At 40.1% G+C, this 17,662-nt stretch overlaps 1 protein-coding gene across 2 annotated transcripts in view; it reads right to left on the bottom strand.

The window, feature by feature from the left end:
- Positions 1-17,662, bottom strand: part of grik2 (glutamate receptor, ionotropic, kainate 2) — a 299,478-nt gene that overhangs the window by 199,132 nt on the left and 82,684 nt on the right. For both annotated transcript variants that reach the window (XM_036005960.1, XM_036005961.1), the window contains exons 3-4: positions 5,540-5,707; positions 3,159-3,416 (exon numbers count right to left, since the gene is read on the bottom strand). In XM_036005960.1, coding sequence (XP_035861853.1) covers positions 3,159-3,416; positions 5,540-5,707 — 426 coding nt within the window. The remainder of the gene's footprint in view (positions 1-3,158; positions 3,417-5,539; positions 5,708-17,662) is intronic.

The following is a 17,662-nucleotide window of genomic DNA, read 5'->3' as shown; positions in this document are numbered from 1 at the left end:
TTAAACCAGTCACAATCATCTAAGCACTGGACGGAGCCACGGTGCCGCTGCAAAATTTCCTCGAGAAGGAACTTGTTTCGGTAGAACGTGTAGGTTTAAAAGTGGTTTTAGTCGTGCAACAGAAAACTCAGATTGGACATATCTTTAGCACGATTATCTTTTGTCTGTCATTGAACTAAAACTATCCAAATTGTAATGTATGTCCAAATTGTAATGTATTGTATATGTATAGGAATTGTCATTCCAAAATATAGTTTATAGTAGATACTATTTCATTAATCTGTTAAGAAGAAAAAACATTAAAGGGAGTCACAACAAAAACCATTAAGTAATACCATTAATGTAATGATCTTTAAGCCCAGACATCTGAAAAAAAAAACGTGTGATGAGGGGGGATAGTCAACATACGCTTTATAGACAAATGTATGTGGGCAAATATTTGTGTATTTGTTGTTTTTCTTGGTTTGTTCTAGGTCCCTTATTTGCAATGAAGGAAAATGCAGCATGTAGTGGTATTTTAGAGGGCTTCCAACTTTGAGTTTGGAAGCCAGTTTGTGCTTGACACTTTCCTTACAACATGACAATGTCCCTACGCACAAAGCCAGCACCAAATAGGAATGGTTTCCCCTGTTTGGTGTAGAAGAACTTGACTAGCCTGCACAGAGCCCGGACATTAATCCCAACAGCTTTGGGATGAACTGGTGCGCCAACTGCAAGCCAGGCCTTATCAGCCAAGTGGCCGACCTTCACTGTTCATTTATTCAGTTAGCTGAAATCTGATAAATAGTTTTTTGTTGGCCTAGCCAGACTCATACTGGGTCAAAATACTGAAATCTGCCTAAAAGAAAGGACATGATCTCCTCAAGAATGTCCTCAATATACAGCCCTGCCCTGCATGAAGCACTTAATCGTTTAGTCTATAAAATGTTCTAAAATGGTAAATAAATGGATTTTTCAATGGCCCACATTGATGTCTTGAACATTTTTTGTTCCATCGACAGTCCAAAACCCAAAGAGTTTTTATTAACTCTATGACAAAGAAAAGCAGCAAATCCTTCCAATTCAGAAGCTGAAAGCATAGACTGTGTTGTTTGGTAACTGACAGGTGTATGTATCCATACTGTGAACAGCAGAAAGAAGCAGTTCTTTCTGCAGTGTTTTGTTGTATAGAAGCCTGTTCTCCCTTATGGCCTAATCAAACTTTGCAGCAGCAGCAGTAGCAGCAGCAGCAGTGTTCCAGGTAGTTGTATGGATGTTATGGCTGGCTGGGAGAGCTATAACACATACTGCTGCCATCTCAGTTTTGCCATTATAAAGTTGAGCCGTTAGAGGAGTCCCATTACGGTTATTGATTTGCTTGTTTGCTCCCGCTTGGTGGTGAAACAGCACAAAGAGAGAGGTTGTTTCCTACCGCCGTGATATATCCCATTCCCGAAAAGCAGACACGATTTAGAACAGCGGGTGGGGGGGTCAGGGGGAGAACCCATGAGAATTATATGATAATATAAATGTTCTGCTGCACTGACTTTGCTCAGTACATCAGGCAATGTGGCTCTCGTACTGAAACAAGAGAAGAAAACGATTTAAATGAAATAGAATCCTGCCTGAACCTCTTCAAGAACTGCAATCAAATCAGATTTCTGTTTGCCCTCAGTGGTCACCATCAATGCTATCTGTCCTCGCTATCAGGTCATCTGTGTAAATGGCGACAATGAGAAGGTAAAGCCGTTTGTAGGTCGAGCCAGGATCTCATTTCCTATCACCGAGACAGAAAATCAAGCCACTATTAACCCCATAGTGAACCAGCGATGTCCACTTTACAACTTAATTAACAGAGGTGGCGGGATCAGCGACAATCAATTCCTCCCTAAAGCTGGCATACGAGACCTGCAGGGCAAGGACACACACACACACACACACACACACAAACATGCAAAATATACACACATGATAATTCATGTACCATTAATTAAAAAGTGTTAGAGAATGTTTAATGTAATCAAAATAAGGATTTAAAATTGAAGTACAACACTTGAGTAAATGTATTAAGTTACTATCTACCACTGTCAATCTGCCTATGTGCCTTAGCCCTGTGACTGGAGACCTCTTTTCCAATTATAACATAATACCATTGAAAATAAGATGAATGAATTTATAAACTGCAATATTCTGCATCTCTGTTTGCAGATTTTCTTGATAATTTGGCTAGTTTGTAATCTAGCAAATCTAACTAGCATATGAAATGAAAAAGCAGAGTTCAGCTGACCTTAATGCTAAACACAGTAAACACGCAGTGCTGTGATACAGGCCAAACTGGTCCCAGTGTGTCTGTTGGATGGAGCTCTGGGAGGCCTGGCAGCCTGTCTTCAGGCTGGCACACACCCTGACCCCTGGCATATGGTACATGTACCCAGCCTGCTGGCGTATTTGTCACCTGCTGACCTGGACTGCAATAATAGGATGGTTTGAACAAGGCCTGCTTCCCTGAGTAACAAGGCAAGCATGTCTTCTGCAGCCTCACAAGCTCTCTGACTTCCAATAAAGATGAAACATCTACAAATGGTAAAATACGCTGCTATAATTCTCAGTCTTCTATTTCCCAAATAGTTTCCCTTATATATAAAACTGTTTTTATTTTTCATCTTGAGAAAACACAAAAAAAAAAAATTCTTTGTGTTGGCGTTCTAAGCTCCGGTGGATTTCTGAGGACTATGGTTAACTGCTCCTCAGGTCTCTGCAGGGTAAATCCAGACAGCTAGCTAGACTATCTGTCCAATCTGAGTTTTCTGTTGCACGACTAAAACTACTTTTGAACGTACACATGGTCCACCCAAACAAGTTTGAGGCTATTTTGCAGCGGCACCGTTATTGCGTCCTTTGCTGAGCGCCGCCCAAGGTGATTGTGATTGGTTTAAAGAAATGCCAATAAACCAGAGCACATTTTTCTCCTATCCCAGAATGCTGTATGGTAGGTCTGGCAATGCGAGACTAGCAGAACACTAAAAACATTTTTGTAAAATACATTTTAGGAAAAATATATGCAATATGAAAATTGTTCAGGATTAAACATTAGACAATCTCCTGGTAATTGCTAGACAACATCAGAGCAGACAGATGGAATAAAACAACAGTAGTAAAAGTAGAGGAAGTGCTCTTACCTGTGCTGTCATCATAAACCACAGTGACCGTCTTCCACTTGAAGAAGTGGACCAGGTCCAGGATGGCCCGGCTCAGGGAAGAGAAGTCTGGGTAGAGGCTAACGTAGAAGATGTCTCTGTTGTCCGATACTTGGTGCTTCCACTTGGTCTGGATGTGTGGCACTCCCAGGGCATTGCAAATGGACTGGACCGCATTGGCCGAGGAACTGTGAGAGGGACCGAATATGGCCGCCACCCCCAGAGAAAGCTGGTCACAGGCTAGAGAGGGGGAATATTTGACTAGTTAGCTTCCTACTACTGTGATGCAGCATATGCCATAGAACTCCATTGTTGTTCAAAAACACATTAATGAGCTTCACTGGGTGACATGTTCCTTCATCACCATGAACAAATACACTGTGGTTTATATTAACTCAATAGCACAGACAGTGTCCTGCTACCCAAAATTCTTTTTTTCTGTTGATTGGTTCCCATTTGTTGAGAAGGTGTGCTTAACTAATATGAGCTAGTCTGACAATAGTCTATATTGATGACATTTTATTTACGGGATTGTTCCAGTACCGCCAGAGGTTCCGCCGGCTGTCCCTCACCTTCAGCTTTCTGTGTTGGCATTTTAAACTCTGGTTGATTTATGAGGACTATGGTTAACTGCTCCTCAGATCTCTGCAGGGTAAATCCAGACAGCTAGCTAGACTATCTGTCCAATCTGAGTTTTCTGTTTCACGACTAAAACTACATTTGAACGTACACATGTTCCACCAAAACAAGATCCTTCCCGAGGCTATTTTGCAGAGGCGCTTGCTCCGTCTGGCGCTTAGCGCCGCCCAAGACGATTGATATTGGTTTAAATATGGACCCAAATATAGGAAGTTAATCAAAAAACAGTTCATTTATTAGCCTGCAATTCATATATGATTTCATGATAACTTTCAAATAACTTTTCAAATCCATAATTTATGCTGACCATACATTGCCCGTCGTCAGTCTGACAACACATCATAATCTCTCATCATGGCACGCCCTCTTCTTCACTCACTGTCTTGTCAGCTGCTCATGTTGTTCACCTCCTTCTAAAATATTAGTAACACTAAAGCAAGACCAGAAAACCCAAGACAAGACATGCATTTAGTGTCCCTTATTTCTGAGAGCAGGAAGTGTCAGCGGGTTTCACTCAACCGTTTTCACTGTGTGACAGTTTGATGCGCTTGACAAAGTGCAGTGCGAATGCTAATCGAACCACATAAAAAAATGCAACAGTATTGCAACTTCACTCCCGAATCACAGCGAATCTACAGTGTTAAAATGCCCTTTGTGGTAATTAAAACCTCTAGACCTAACAACAAAACATCGTATTAGTATTACCCATGTACCTGTGCCGTAACAGCTCTAAATGTGAAATAATCCGCAACCGAAAATAGTCCCCAACAAATGCATTATTTTCTCCTGCTTGAGGAATGTCTTTTTTTTTAATTGAAGCTCAATATTTTTGTGCCAAAATAGTTTTGTTGACACTCAGGAAACAATAGAATAACACCAGCCTTATCCTGTACTCAAAAATACTAATACTAAAAAAAATCAAGATAAGAGCAGGAACATAGGTTACAGATTAAACTTTTTAAAGCCAATATTAGTGGCCAAACTCACTAATGCTCTTGTGGCTACAAAAAAAAAAGCCTGAGCATGGGTACATTAATGCCCATGGTTTTGAAAAGAGATACCTACATATTTTTGCCATGTAGTGTATGAACATTTATAAATATATATATATATATATATACTGTGAATATGTCTACTGATATTGATTCCACAACCTCTACTACATTACCTTTCCTCAATAAAAAGCGCAAGCTTAAGGTGTGACCAATTTGAGCTTGCTTTTATGAAATTATTCGGAGGACATACAAACAACTGCACATCTTTGTATTTGCTCGACTGTGCCCTCTAATCACCTTATTTGATATTAGGGAGTTGGCTAAATCACTGAGACAGGATATAATAGCCCATAATTGATAAGAGACTTGAAATGTCAGCCTGATGCACACACAAAACTGATAGATTATAGCACTTTATTGGCTGTCTCTGGGGGCCAAACAGGTCTTCTCTATGAATTACTGCCGCTGAGTCATTACCTGGAACCAATCAATTCCCTCTGTTTACATTTGAAGTGCTCAGCCATTTCTCCCTCGCCTGATTATAATTGTCACAATCTAAGCCACTGCAGCTCGTAAGCCTCGAACGGGGAATACATTTACAATGCAAAGCAGCTATGGCATAGCATATGGGACACACACACACATTCACTCGCACATATTATACATACACAGCAGCCGGGAGCATGCCAACACCGGAGGCAGATCTTCCAATCACAAACACATAAATACCTTTCCTGGAGGCTTCAAAGCTGTCATAGATGTTTATCCTTTGGATGTCGTAGGTGAGCGTGGTGTTTGGCAGTAGGGTTCTGTTCCTGTTGATTGTGTTTAAAGCAAATTTAAAGGCTAGTTCCTCAGCACCTGACGGGCCGCTTTCAATGGACTCAAATATCCCCCCTGTCAAAGAAAGAGACACAAGTGATTAGTGATTTATCAAGGTTGACTTGTTTTAATTGGAAAAGATGCTTAACAATAGCCAGTAGTCATGATTAAATGAAGCCAATACTAAAAATAAGAGTAGGAAGAAGCATCTCAATCAGTAACCTGGCTTATTCAGAAGAAATTGGCTTACACATTTTATAATTAGTTTATAATTAGACAGAAGATTAAAGGATTTCTTCCCCCAAATATACACACTCCCTTAGTGCTGTCCACAAAAAAGGGAAACCAAGGCCTTTTGCATCTTTACAGTGCAAAACATTAAAAAGCTTTAACTATAGTTGCTAGAGGATTAAAACAAGAACGAGACGTATCAACTGAACACCGGTCTTTCTCAGGATCATTGGGTATTACAAAAAGAAGATACCAGTACCAATACAAGAACCGTTGAAGTGATGCCGATATGTTTTACTCTATTCACCTGTAGTGTCTTCAAAATGTATGAATTTTAAAATCTAGCTTTAACCTTTAAAGGCCGTTTACTACAAATGAGTGTTTCTCATACTCTGAGACAGAAATCTCCACTTCATTAGCACTTACATACACCAAACTTTGCAGTTTCATTCCTATCTATATTTCGAAGCTGTGGGGGGTGTGTTCATACATCATTCATAACCTGATTATGTAACAACATACCTAAAAACGTAGCGAAAATAGTTGATGTCCAAAATCTGTAAAAACCTTGACTCTAATTGTCAACAAAATGAGACAAGAATTTTGAAACTGGCTTCATCAAATGTTTAGATTTATGGTCAGGAAATGTATGCAAATGAGCACATATTTAATAAGATAATGCCCCATTTGCTAATTTAAACATACATTTCAGAAAACGTGTAGTACAAAAAAGATGTTATCAACTGGGGACGTCTCATGGTGATATCTACTATTTAAAATATTTTCCCTAAATATTTCCAGCTAAATTAAATGCTCAATTGACTGCGAGAAAAAACATACAAATAGTCATTTTATTATAGATCTGGGTACAAAAAGTATTGAATGTTGGTATCGTTTGACTGAAGAAGTTTTCAATACTACTTTGTACTGGGTTATTTCCATCAATAAGGTATTGAGTACCAATAACCAGCCCTAACAGTCGCACATCGACAAATCCTGTCCTGCATTCAGTGTTTTTCCTCCTGTTCCAGTCAATGTATCCCCACAACTACTGCACACCTGCTTCCAATTACTTAGTCTCCTAGTTTAGTGTACCAGCCCATTTCCATCTACTCCTTGCCACAGACACATCATGCATCTTCTGTATTTAATGCATGTTAAAAAAGGAGACATTGTGGATTAATAGGTTTCTACTGACCATCAACACCTAGCTTAGCCATGATGACTGCATCTAGACCAGTGGTTCCCAACCTTTTTTCCTTGGCACCCCCCCTACTCATGTCTAAGAAAAGCTGAGCCCCCCCCCCGAAACCGAAGTTGAGGTAACTCTCCAGATAGACCCAGATAGAGGAGTTATCAGCACTTTTACGTTTCTCCGCCATGTTTCATTCATAAAATAGTGATGCCGTGGCGGCAGGAAAAACTAGGATGATAGCAGCTAGCAGCTGACCTGATGACAGCAAGGGTCCCAGGTTAAGAGGTCCCGGAGGTTTGGCCTACTAAGTAGCCTGACTACAAGTTTAAGCGAGAACAAAAATATATAGTTTTTATAGACTTTTGTATAAATTATATATTCTAGTGTACCCCTGAGGGGTGCCCGGACCCCAGGTTGGGAACCACTGATCTAGACCTCCGGAAATTCACAGTGCGTTTCTAACCACCTGTTTTTATGCGCATTTGAGAGAGAGAGAGAGAGAGAGAGAGAGAGAGAGAGAGAGAGAGAGAGAGAGTGAGAGGCTCCACTGCTCTCGTCCGGCGCTAGCGAGCTATTTAAAACCCAGGTGATTCCTAAATGTAGCTAACGTAAGCAAGACGCCGCAAAAGACAAAATGTAAAACAGCTTTGGAGTTACTAAAATTGTCTCTCCTACTCTGTAAAACCCCAGCTGAATATAGAGTGACCAGTGGTTAGCAAGCCAGGTAACAAAACACAACAGGTAATTACACACCAGTATCTCTGCTGAATGCACGGAGATGAAGTTGCAGGGGCAATTCTAGGATCAGCCCCTAATGAGAATGCGACAATGATATAGTGCATGCAAAACTGTTAACGCCTAACATACTATTACTACTGCTGTACACAGGGAACACACTACTACTACTGCTGTACACAGGGAACATACTACTACTACTGGGTTACAGGTGCATAGCATCGGCGTCAGCAACACAGGATATTAAACCTGTTTCAAGCCCTTTGAACCTGTAATTGTTTGTCCTCTGTCACTAACAGACAAGTTAGCTAAACTTACTGCATACTCTAACTTGAAACACTAAAATTGATTAAAAAAAAAAGTGTTTTAATATAATAAATTTTAGGGGGGCTAAGATGAAGCTCAAGCCCCCCTAAAAAGAGTCTAAAATAACCCATGTGAAGTTGATATCAAACCTCCATTGTCCTGGTCCCTGTCCAGTAAGACACCAAACGACGAGTAGTAGCCTACTGGTAACTCTAGTGCATCTTTTACACAACCTGTTACTAAAAAAATTCAGTATAGCTGTGAAAGTTATTACCACACAATTAATTAGCACTATATGAATAATAATAATAGTAAGAACATAACAAGTAACGAGAAAACGTGTCCTTATTACTGTCTATTTTTGGAATATTCACACTGCACTGCTGCACACTTTCCCTCTTCAGTTAACTCAAAGATGTTCCCCTGGGAAGATGCACCACTCTCTTATCGATCCATTGATTGCCATTTATGAGCACTCTACGTTTCTGTGTGGTGCGTCTCTTAAATGAAAATCATGTTGGGTTAAAGTAAGTGATGTTTACAGGTCAATAATACCAAAAAATACCAGTGCAACAGTGCAAATATACTGTTTGCGTGCTTTAAATGTGCTCCTGCGAGAGTTGTGTTGAATGTTTTGGATGTAAAGCGCTTTGAGCTGCACTCTGTGTATGAAAGGCGCTATACAAATAAAGCTATGATGATGATGATGATGAATAATGCCAGTATGATATTTAAGTCAGATGCAGCGGTTGCTTCAGTAAGCAACCTTGGAGTGGTTGCACTATAAAAGTCAGAACTGATAACTTTATTTCCTATTTCATTTGGGATTCGTGTTCATATGTTTGGGAGGATTAGATGTCAGTAGAGTTGTAAAGTGGGAGGGGTTGCTGGTTGTATTTTTTCCAAATTTGCCTTTTAAAAATGATCATTTACCGATATCCTCATGTTCATCAACATACAAACATGGCAGTCTCCTGGATAATTTAAAGGGTAACTACTGTTTTTTTCAACCTGGACCCTATTTTCCATGTGTTTGTGTCTAAGTGACTGATGGGAACAACAATCTTTGACATTGGTCCAGTATTAAGCGAGATTGCTGCAGTAGGCAGCGGTAAAACGAGCTACAATGTAAGTTAATGGGGCAATTGTCCAGCTTGTATTTACCTTCACAAAAGTGCTCATTTTGCCACTGACAGGCTCAGATTAATATTCTAAATGACAACATTGTTGTCAACGAATGGATGAAGGAGAGTCAGTGGAGAAACTTTGTTGATGGGACATTCTGAACATTACTTCTGTCAAAACATTTAATTAAAAAAGTAATATTTTTACATTTAGTCTTTCTCCATTTCTAACGAATGTTTAAAGGTTATTTTTAGAAAGAAATTTAGATTTTTGTATGTACAGACAGCAATTACCTGAATTACTTTTGATACTAAATAAATGTAATATGAATGATGATTACAAGGCAGCATCTGAATTTTTTCAGAATGCCTATTTTAACAGGATTTCTGAGCAGATTTATGGACGTGTATCCTAAATGGACATAGTGGAAAGATGAAGTCACACTGATTTCAGCAGTATGTTTGTGAAATATGTGTTCCAATTTAACTGGGTTATGGCTTCAAGTAAAAGAGGTGGGGATTTTGATGTGAATCCGGTTCAAACGTTAAGCTCAGCGATCAGATGATTATTGCCAAAATGCTTGAGAGTTGTACTAGACTAATCTCCTTGTGTTTTCATGTTGTACCCAGGTTTTTATTTGACTTTGAATTTTTATCAGAAAAAAACAGTCATTTTCCAATCCAGTTGCTCACTTTTGTACTGATTTCCACCAGGAGAGTTTCTTTTTATTTTTTGGGCATTTCCACCTTTAATGGATAGGAAAGCTACGAAAGGGGGAGAGAGAGGGGGGAAGACAAGGAATAAACCTCTGAATATGCGCGCCTGCTCTACCAACTGAGCTATCCTGGCCACTCCGTCAGGAGAGTTTTATGTCCATTCAAGCCTGGAACAGTTCCAACAATCAACACTGTCTATGCAGGTGAAAACCACATATGCTCAATACCGTAACTAAGCGAGCTTTTAATATCCTGACACAATATATGAATGAACCATGAGCCCCATGATAGCAAAATCAACCAGATCCAGGGAGGATTCAATAACAATATGAGGCAATGTAAAGCTGATGTGTGTTTAAAAGAGCATCCTCCAGTGAATACTTCTGACAGCCAGCAGATGAATGGACAGAGAGGAGGCCCCGGTGAGTTGGGGCTGGGTGGGGGGGGGGGGGGTCCTGAGATCAATGTTCTCTGATTGGCCAGCGAATCAATCAATCAAGCCCTTGAGGAGCAGTGGAGAGCAACAAAGAGTGATTGAAGTGTTTTGTTTGGGTTAGCCCTATGGCCTGGCCCTGCTGGCTCAGTGTCAGTCAGAGGGAGCTTTATTTACTCCAACTACAAGCACTCTACTGTAGGACCCTCTTCAAGTCTAGACATGATCCATACACACCATTGCACGAGTACTGCAGGTTCCCCCCCCTGTCACAAGCGATTACCACAGGACAGACTGATTCTGATCAATGCTCCCTACAATGATTTCACCAGTGGACTTTTTAGAAATGCTCTCTTTCCAGGGGCTTTTTCTTTTGTCTGTGTGCGGCAGCCTAAAGTAAACATCTAAATAGAAAGACCTCTGACAGCAGCGGCACTGTCGAAAAGTTTCTAGTTTCATTAGTATTCATCTCATGGGAAAGCCCTATTTTGCGTGCCATAATGAGTTTGAAGGAATTAATAAGCATCAGTTAAGCGGGATGTTCTATAATTGGAAAGCTGAGCGTTTGGAATGGCTCTGTTCACACAGAAGAAACCTTGTGTTTTCCTGCTGAGAATCTCTGCAGTTCCATTGACAGGAATCTGGTAAATGTGTAGATGAATCACTGCAGGAAGGTGAATCGGTGTTAGAGAGGTGACTGTCTAAGTAGTTAAGCATGAATAGGAATACACATGAAGTCTAATGAGAAAGTTGCTCGCTTGTCTGCATGGACACGGAGATATGGAAATGAAGCTGAGGACAGAAAGAAAAAAGAGAAAATCCTTCAATGTGAGAACACTGTGCTTGTTCTAATCTTAATTAGAGTTAGTCTTGGGTTAGGATTGGGATTAGTTTTAAAATGTTAAATGATTCTATTTCCAACCTCCCTTTAGAAATTATATTCCCAACCTCTTTCTGGGATACTTTCAAACAGTGGGCCTCATTTGCAGATGCTCTATTTATTCTTGCAAATAACAGAAACATAAGAAAACCATACATCTGATTCATGAAACGTGTGCAATCATTAATATTATAATAAAGAAAAAAGTTATGACAGTCTAGAGAGTGTCCAAGCCTGGCAGGTGGGCCCTGATTGGCATCCAGCATGTTTATTGCTGAGCCAAAGCCTAAGATGGATGTGCGCAGTGAATACAGGACTCACAGAGACATTATGCTCTTGTCTTCTCCCACTGCATAAAATACTGACACTTGGTGACGTGCCTTTGGCGTTTGTTATATAACAGCGTTGCTCGGATCAGCAGCAGCCTACGGTTCATCTGCTTCAATCCCTGCCTAGCAGCGGACAACAGGAGCTGGCTAAACAGATGGTCCAACTCCGGGGCTGTCAACGGTGTCTCGGCAAAGAAGTGGAGGAACCGACTAGCCCGATGTGATCGACGTGGTTAGTTAGCTAGCTTGCTAATTCCAACCGACACTGGCCGACATTGGTTACAGATAATGTCAATGTCATCTGGCAACTAATTTAGCGGCCGGTCGGTGTAATTTTGACATAGATTGACTGGAAGAAAAAGCCTTATTCTGACCAGTTGCGCGTTGTCAGAGCGCCACCTACTGTATCGGAGGTAGAGTTACACCCGTCATTCTTACCATTCTTCCCCGCTCATGTATATGGGGAGAACTGGCATAACCATACCCTGGTTACTGCAGTGCATGTAAACGCACTGATTGTCTATTTGCGTTGCTCCATTCTGATCCATGTCCACTGCTTTACTGCAGTTCACTGCATTGTCATAGTTCACACAAAACAACTATGACATGTTTTCCCACATCGCCCCTGCTGCAAATCTGAAGTAAGATACATTGCCAATACTTTATTACTGCACCATGTAAAAACCACAGAAGAATGAATATTTGACAATAATGCACACGTCGATTCGTAGCTTTGATGATAGAATAGTCGACTATTCTGTGAAACCCCTACTCCCTTCTGAACAAATTAGAATTTTCTAATCCAGCTCCAACCTGTTGATGATTGAACTAGTGCTGGGGTTAGGGTTAACTGGAATATAACCACCTTAAAATAGCCAACATGGCTAAACAGATGAAGAAAAGAGCGCCACCTAAAGAAATTTAGAGTTTATCTACATAGCCTACATTAGTGTATTATACAGTGCCCAGAAAAAGAGATTGAACCCTTTGGAATTACCTGGTTTTCTTGTTTATTTGGTCATAAAATAATTTTCAAATTCACATGTATAGACAAACATGATAACGTTAATAAAATAGAAACAATTATAATTATTCATGGATGTATTGAACATACCCAATAGACATTCACAGTGCTTGTAGAAAAGTAAGTGAATCATTGGATTTAATACGTGGTTGAACCTCATTTGGCAGCAATTAACTTCATAAAACACTTCCGGTAGCTGCAGATCAGACCTGAACACTGCTTAAAGGGAATTTTGGCCCATTCCTCCTTCCAAAACTGTATTAGTTCCCCTGTGGTTCCTTGGATGTTTTGCTGTGAATGCCTCGCTTTAGGTTTCTTTTTGTGGAGCATTTCTAAGATAGATAGATAGTTTTGGGTCATTATCCTGTAGCATAACCGTCTTTCTGCTTTCACTGACACCGACAAAAACCTTCTTGTTGTTAAATCATTTTTGTCTTTCACTTTATTCCAAACTGTGGCTTGATGTTGACATTAAGGAATTTACATCAACCTGAAAAAAGGATGTCTATCTTAATCCTAAAATAAAACATGAATTTCAAGGAAAGTCACAGAATTATCAAGTTCTGCTGGGCTTCTCAAAGTCCGGACCAAGGTCCGCATCCGGACAAAATGGCAAGTCAATCCGGACCCGGCCCATACCTTGTGTTATGAATACAATACCTTATGAAGTATATTCTATTTTGAAATACATTTTCTATTGATCAATACATTGTTAGTAATGTGACTATACACGAAAAAAATCGACAAACACGTTGAAAAAAAGGCGACATAAACATTGAAAGAGGGGACAAAAACCTCAAAAAGTGACGAAAATGTGGCAAAAATCGCAAAAGTGAGAGAGAATATTTTTTGAAAAGAAAACAGACAACGCCAAGCAAAAATGTGGAAGAGACAAAAACTTCCTTTTACTACATGAACCTAAGAATACTGCTGTACTTTTACTGCATGAAGCTCAAAAAACGGACCAAACGTTATTGCCAAATGTTCCGGACCTTTGACCTGGAATAAAAATCAGATGCAGACCTTTGACTGATGTGTTTGAGAACCCCTGTTAGAGTGATATGATAAAAATATCTGTATTTACAAAGCTCCTGTATCCATTGAAGCAGTTATGATCCTGTAGCATAAAGGGTTGGTAGAACATTTCCCTGGTATTCAGCAAGCACAGTGACTGACAGGTGCCCTGAGCCACAGGATATTGAGTTCCTGGTGGTTCTAAGACACAACAAACACTGTTGAGATGGATCCATTATGTCCCTGTCCTGTCTGTATGGACACAAGTCCTGTAAGCACAGAGCCAGGTCTTAATAAGACCATGCATCAATCCCTTTTTTCCCCACCACATGCTCCCCAATCGATTGAACCCCCTCAGAAGTTATAAATAATTAATTATGACACTGGTAGCAGCATTGAAGTCAGTGTAATCATTACGACCCTAAATAACAGTCAGAGCTTGGCAGGGGGGTGGTATTGGCATTAGCAGAAATCTGTACTTCCTTTTCAGGAGCATTTCACGTTACACAAGAAAGTACTACACAGTATGTGGTACAGTACAAACAGAATGAATAATACGAGGCTTGCAGGAAAACACAAAAACCACATCTGCGGCTTAAGTATATCCGTCAGTCTTAACTGATCCGTAAATGGGTTTCCATTGGAGATCAGTTAAATCATCTGGTTCAGTGAAATGTCTTTCTCTCAATAATCAAACAATTTACCACAATAGGATGGTATCTGAATCAACTTGTTAACAAAGTCACACTTCTCCTGAGCCAGAGGTTACTCACTATTGATGGCCCCTGGAAACTACATACTATGAAATGAAATTATGTAATCACTACGCTCTGTGCTGGGGTAAAGATTGAGCTTTTTTGGTAAATGGGGGCGCACACTCACCCAGGTGAGCTACCATGGCAATAATTCACACTGTAATAACATTGTGAAGTAGGGCATGCCTTGACAGAGGTCTGTACTCTCTGAGTGCACGTCTAGTTTTAGTCTGAATCCCGTCATAAACCAAAGTATTGAACGAACTGAAAGTCTGACCTATATGAGGATATATTGTCTGGGAACCATGAATCTATACAAAAGTACATGGCACTTGTTAAAATGTTTAAAAGAGCTTGAATATGCTCAGTAAACTTTATTTGCTGCACATAATATGGCCAGTAGTTGCCAAGATATCTTTCTTTGGAACAAAGTTGGACAAACCAACTATCATTTCTATCCCTAATGGAACAAAAGTAGTTGGTAGTATTGACACATTTCAAAAACACGAGTGTACTGAAGAAGAAGGCTGTATAGACCATTTGGTGAATGTGCAGTAAACCAGTCAGTTGGTAGCATCAATGCTGTTTGGTTTGCTAAAAAAGCTCTGTTTGTCTTTTGCACTCTGCTCTTCCTCCTTCAGCGATTCAGCAATTCAAATAGATTTTATTACTAGAGATTTTAGACTTCCATAGCTAAGAAAATCTGCCCATGATAGATAATATGTGTTTGCGCATGAATGCTACAGTTCCCCAACTTGGCCACTGTGCCACTACTGGCATCTAGATCAATACTTAGGATGTCACAGTAAATTGCAGACAAATCTCCTGCTGAATTCAAAGAGACAGCGAAGGACAGATGAGCACCGTCTATTTGCTGTGATTGGTTTACTGCCTGGACAGTGTTAAATGCAAAGATGACTTCTGTACTCCTCTGAAACCCTCGAGTGAGTTCATGAACAACATGTCAGCCTAATCCTTATCCACAAAGTGAATAAAGGCCTTATCTAATCCCGCCTCACTGGGCTACGACTTAACTCAGGGCCCCGCCAGGCTATGGGCCGGCCTTTCACACGTCTCCTCTCTGGCAGGCCCCGGCAAACACCAGGCATCATCCATCTCAATTTTGTCTCTTGAAAAAAAAAGACAGAAATTAATAATAAATCCTGCTTCAGCTCATCTTTTCTGTTGAGTGAAAATTATTTATGAGGAAAAATACTTTAGCTTCCCCCGGCACCTCCACCCACCCTCGGCCCTCACTCCCTGTCTGTTGTTGACAGTTTGATGGCGATCAGTGTCAGAATATCAGCGCTGCAGAACGGGAAGTGTAGCATGACGAGCTCCGAGAGCATGTTCCATCTTTATCACAGCTGAGACTCTGCTGCAGTCGACAAGTTTGGGGGGAGAGAGGGAGGGCAGGAAAAGGGCCAGATGGAGGCGGTAAAGAAAAAAATAAACACGCAAAGGCAACGGGCAATGAATGCAAACTGAATAATATGGGAAACGATGAGGAAAAAGGGGCAGTGATATTCATGAGGTAGAATAGGGTGCATTCCTCCTTCAAGCACAGACCTCTGAGAAGGAGACAGTTCCTGCAATGGCACAGAGAAAGCAGTTGTGCAAATGCAGTGAAGTTCACAGACCGCAAGCAGTTTGTAAATCAAGATATATTTGTGTGTGCATCAGAAATACATTTCTGAATCCTGTCCTGTGCATTTCTGAATCTTGTGTGCATTTGTAAATGTTGTTTGCAATTCTGAATTGTGTGTGCATTTAAGAATTTTGTGTGCATTTCTGAATTTTGTATGCATTTGTGAATCTTCTGTGCTTTTTAAATTGTGTGTGTGTATTTGTGAATTTTGTGCGCATTTATGTATCCTGTGTGTGTATTTATGAATCATGTGCGTGGATGTATGAATCCTGTGTGTGCATATGTGAATGTAGTGTGTGCATTTATCTTTATTGAGACTCTTTTAGCTCCATAGTATATACTGTATATACTGTATATATATGTATGTATATATATATATATAAGTATGGCATACTGTAGCATGTCACAGACACTGCAAAACTAGAGAAAGCCATGAATGTCTCTGTCAGTAATTCATCTGCAAGGTTGGAAGACCCCATGTTTACTGTGTGGCAATAGGTTTGTGGTCATTACAAATTTTCTGGGTAAAATGCTAATCACTACAGCCCAAAATAAACTGAAATGGTAAAGGCTTTAATGTTTCTCATCCATTTTTATCATATTTTATTTTTTATGTGACACTCTGCCTTGCACAGGGGCCCACTATTAAGATCTTATTTTAAGGTCTTTATTATAGATAGATAGATAGATAGATAGATAGATAGATAGATAGATAGATAGATAGATAGATAACTTTAATTAAAAGTGGGAAAAGTTTTACTATACATATATACGTGTGTCAGGTGGAAAGTGCAAGTAGTGCCAAATACATTGCATGTGAATTGTTCCTCCTCGTGAGCCCCCTGTTCTGACGCAGAGGGGACTGGTTGTACAGGGAGATGGCAGCTGTCACGGCAGAGCTGAATCAGTCTCTTACTGAGAGCACTCCACTGTTTGAACAGGAGTTCATTTAAGATTATGTTATGGGTTAGTTAGCACAACAGTTTGTGCAGCATACTCTTCTTCACCACCTCTAACAGCTCCAGGGTAGTTCCCAAAACAGAGCCGGCCTTACTGATCATTACTATAGTTAATATGCCTAACTGGTGCAAGTTTCTATAAAAAATAATGTTTCATTGAATCAGGGTAAAGTTCTGCATGCCAGAATCCAGGATACACCTTTGTCAACTCCAAGACAAGTCCAAGACCAGGACTAGTAGAGACAGAGTCAAGACCGAGTCCAAATGAGACAGAGAGAAAAATAATCAATTTAGGCAATATTATTTACTTCACTTAAGTCGCATAAAGCTGAAGTACAACTTTACATATTAGATGTTGAGTCTTTTTATTCTGGTGTAACAAGAACATTTTGGACTGCCGATGGAAAATGTAAAAAATAACAAGTAACAAAGGTGTCACTAAAGAACTGACATATTCACATTATTGAACTGAAAAAAAGCATGTAGTGCTGGACTTGATTTCGACCAACTAGAATATTTGGCGAGTCCAATGGCCGAGTCCGAGACAAATCTGAGTCCAAATGCCAACAAGTCCAAGACAAGTCAGAGTACTACAGCTCTCCCAGAATCTTGAGAAGTACCTCAACCAGAAATGATTGGCTGTGAAGAAAACAAATAATCCTGCACACTGTTTATTACTT

This window comes from Sander lucioperca, chromosome 10, assembly GCF_008315115.2.
Source record: "Sander lucioperca isolate FBNREF2018 chromosome 10, SLUC_FBN_1.2, whole genome shotgun sequence".
Lineage (NCBI taxonomy): Eukaryota > Metazoa > Chordata > Actinopteri > Perciformes > Percidae > Sander > Sander lucioperca.
The sequence above is the reverse complement of the archived record's forward strand: the minus strand, read 5'-3'. Positions and strand labels throughout refer to the sequence as shown.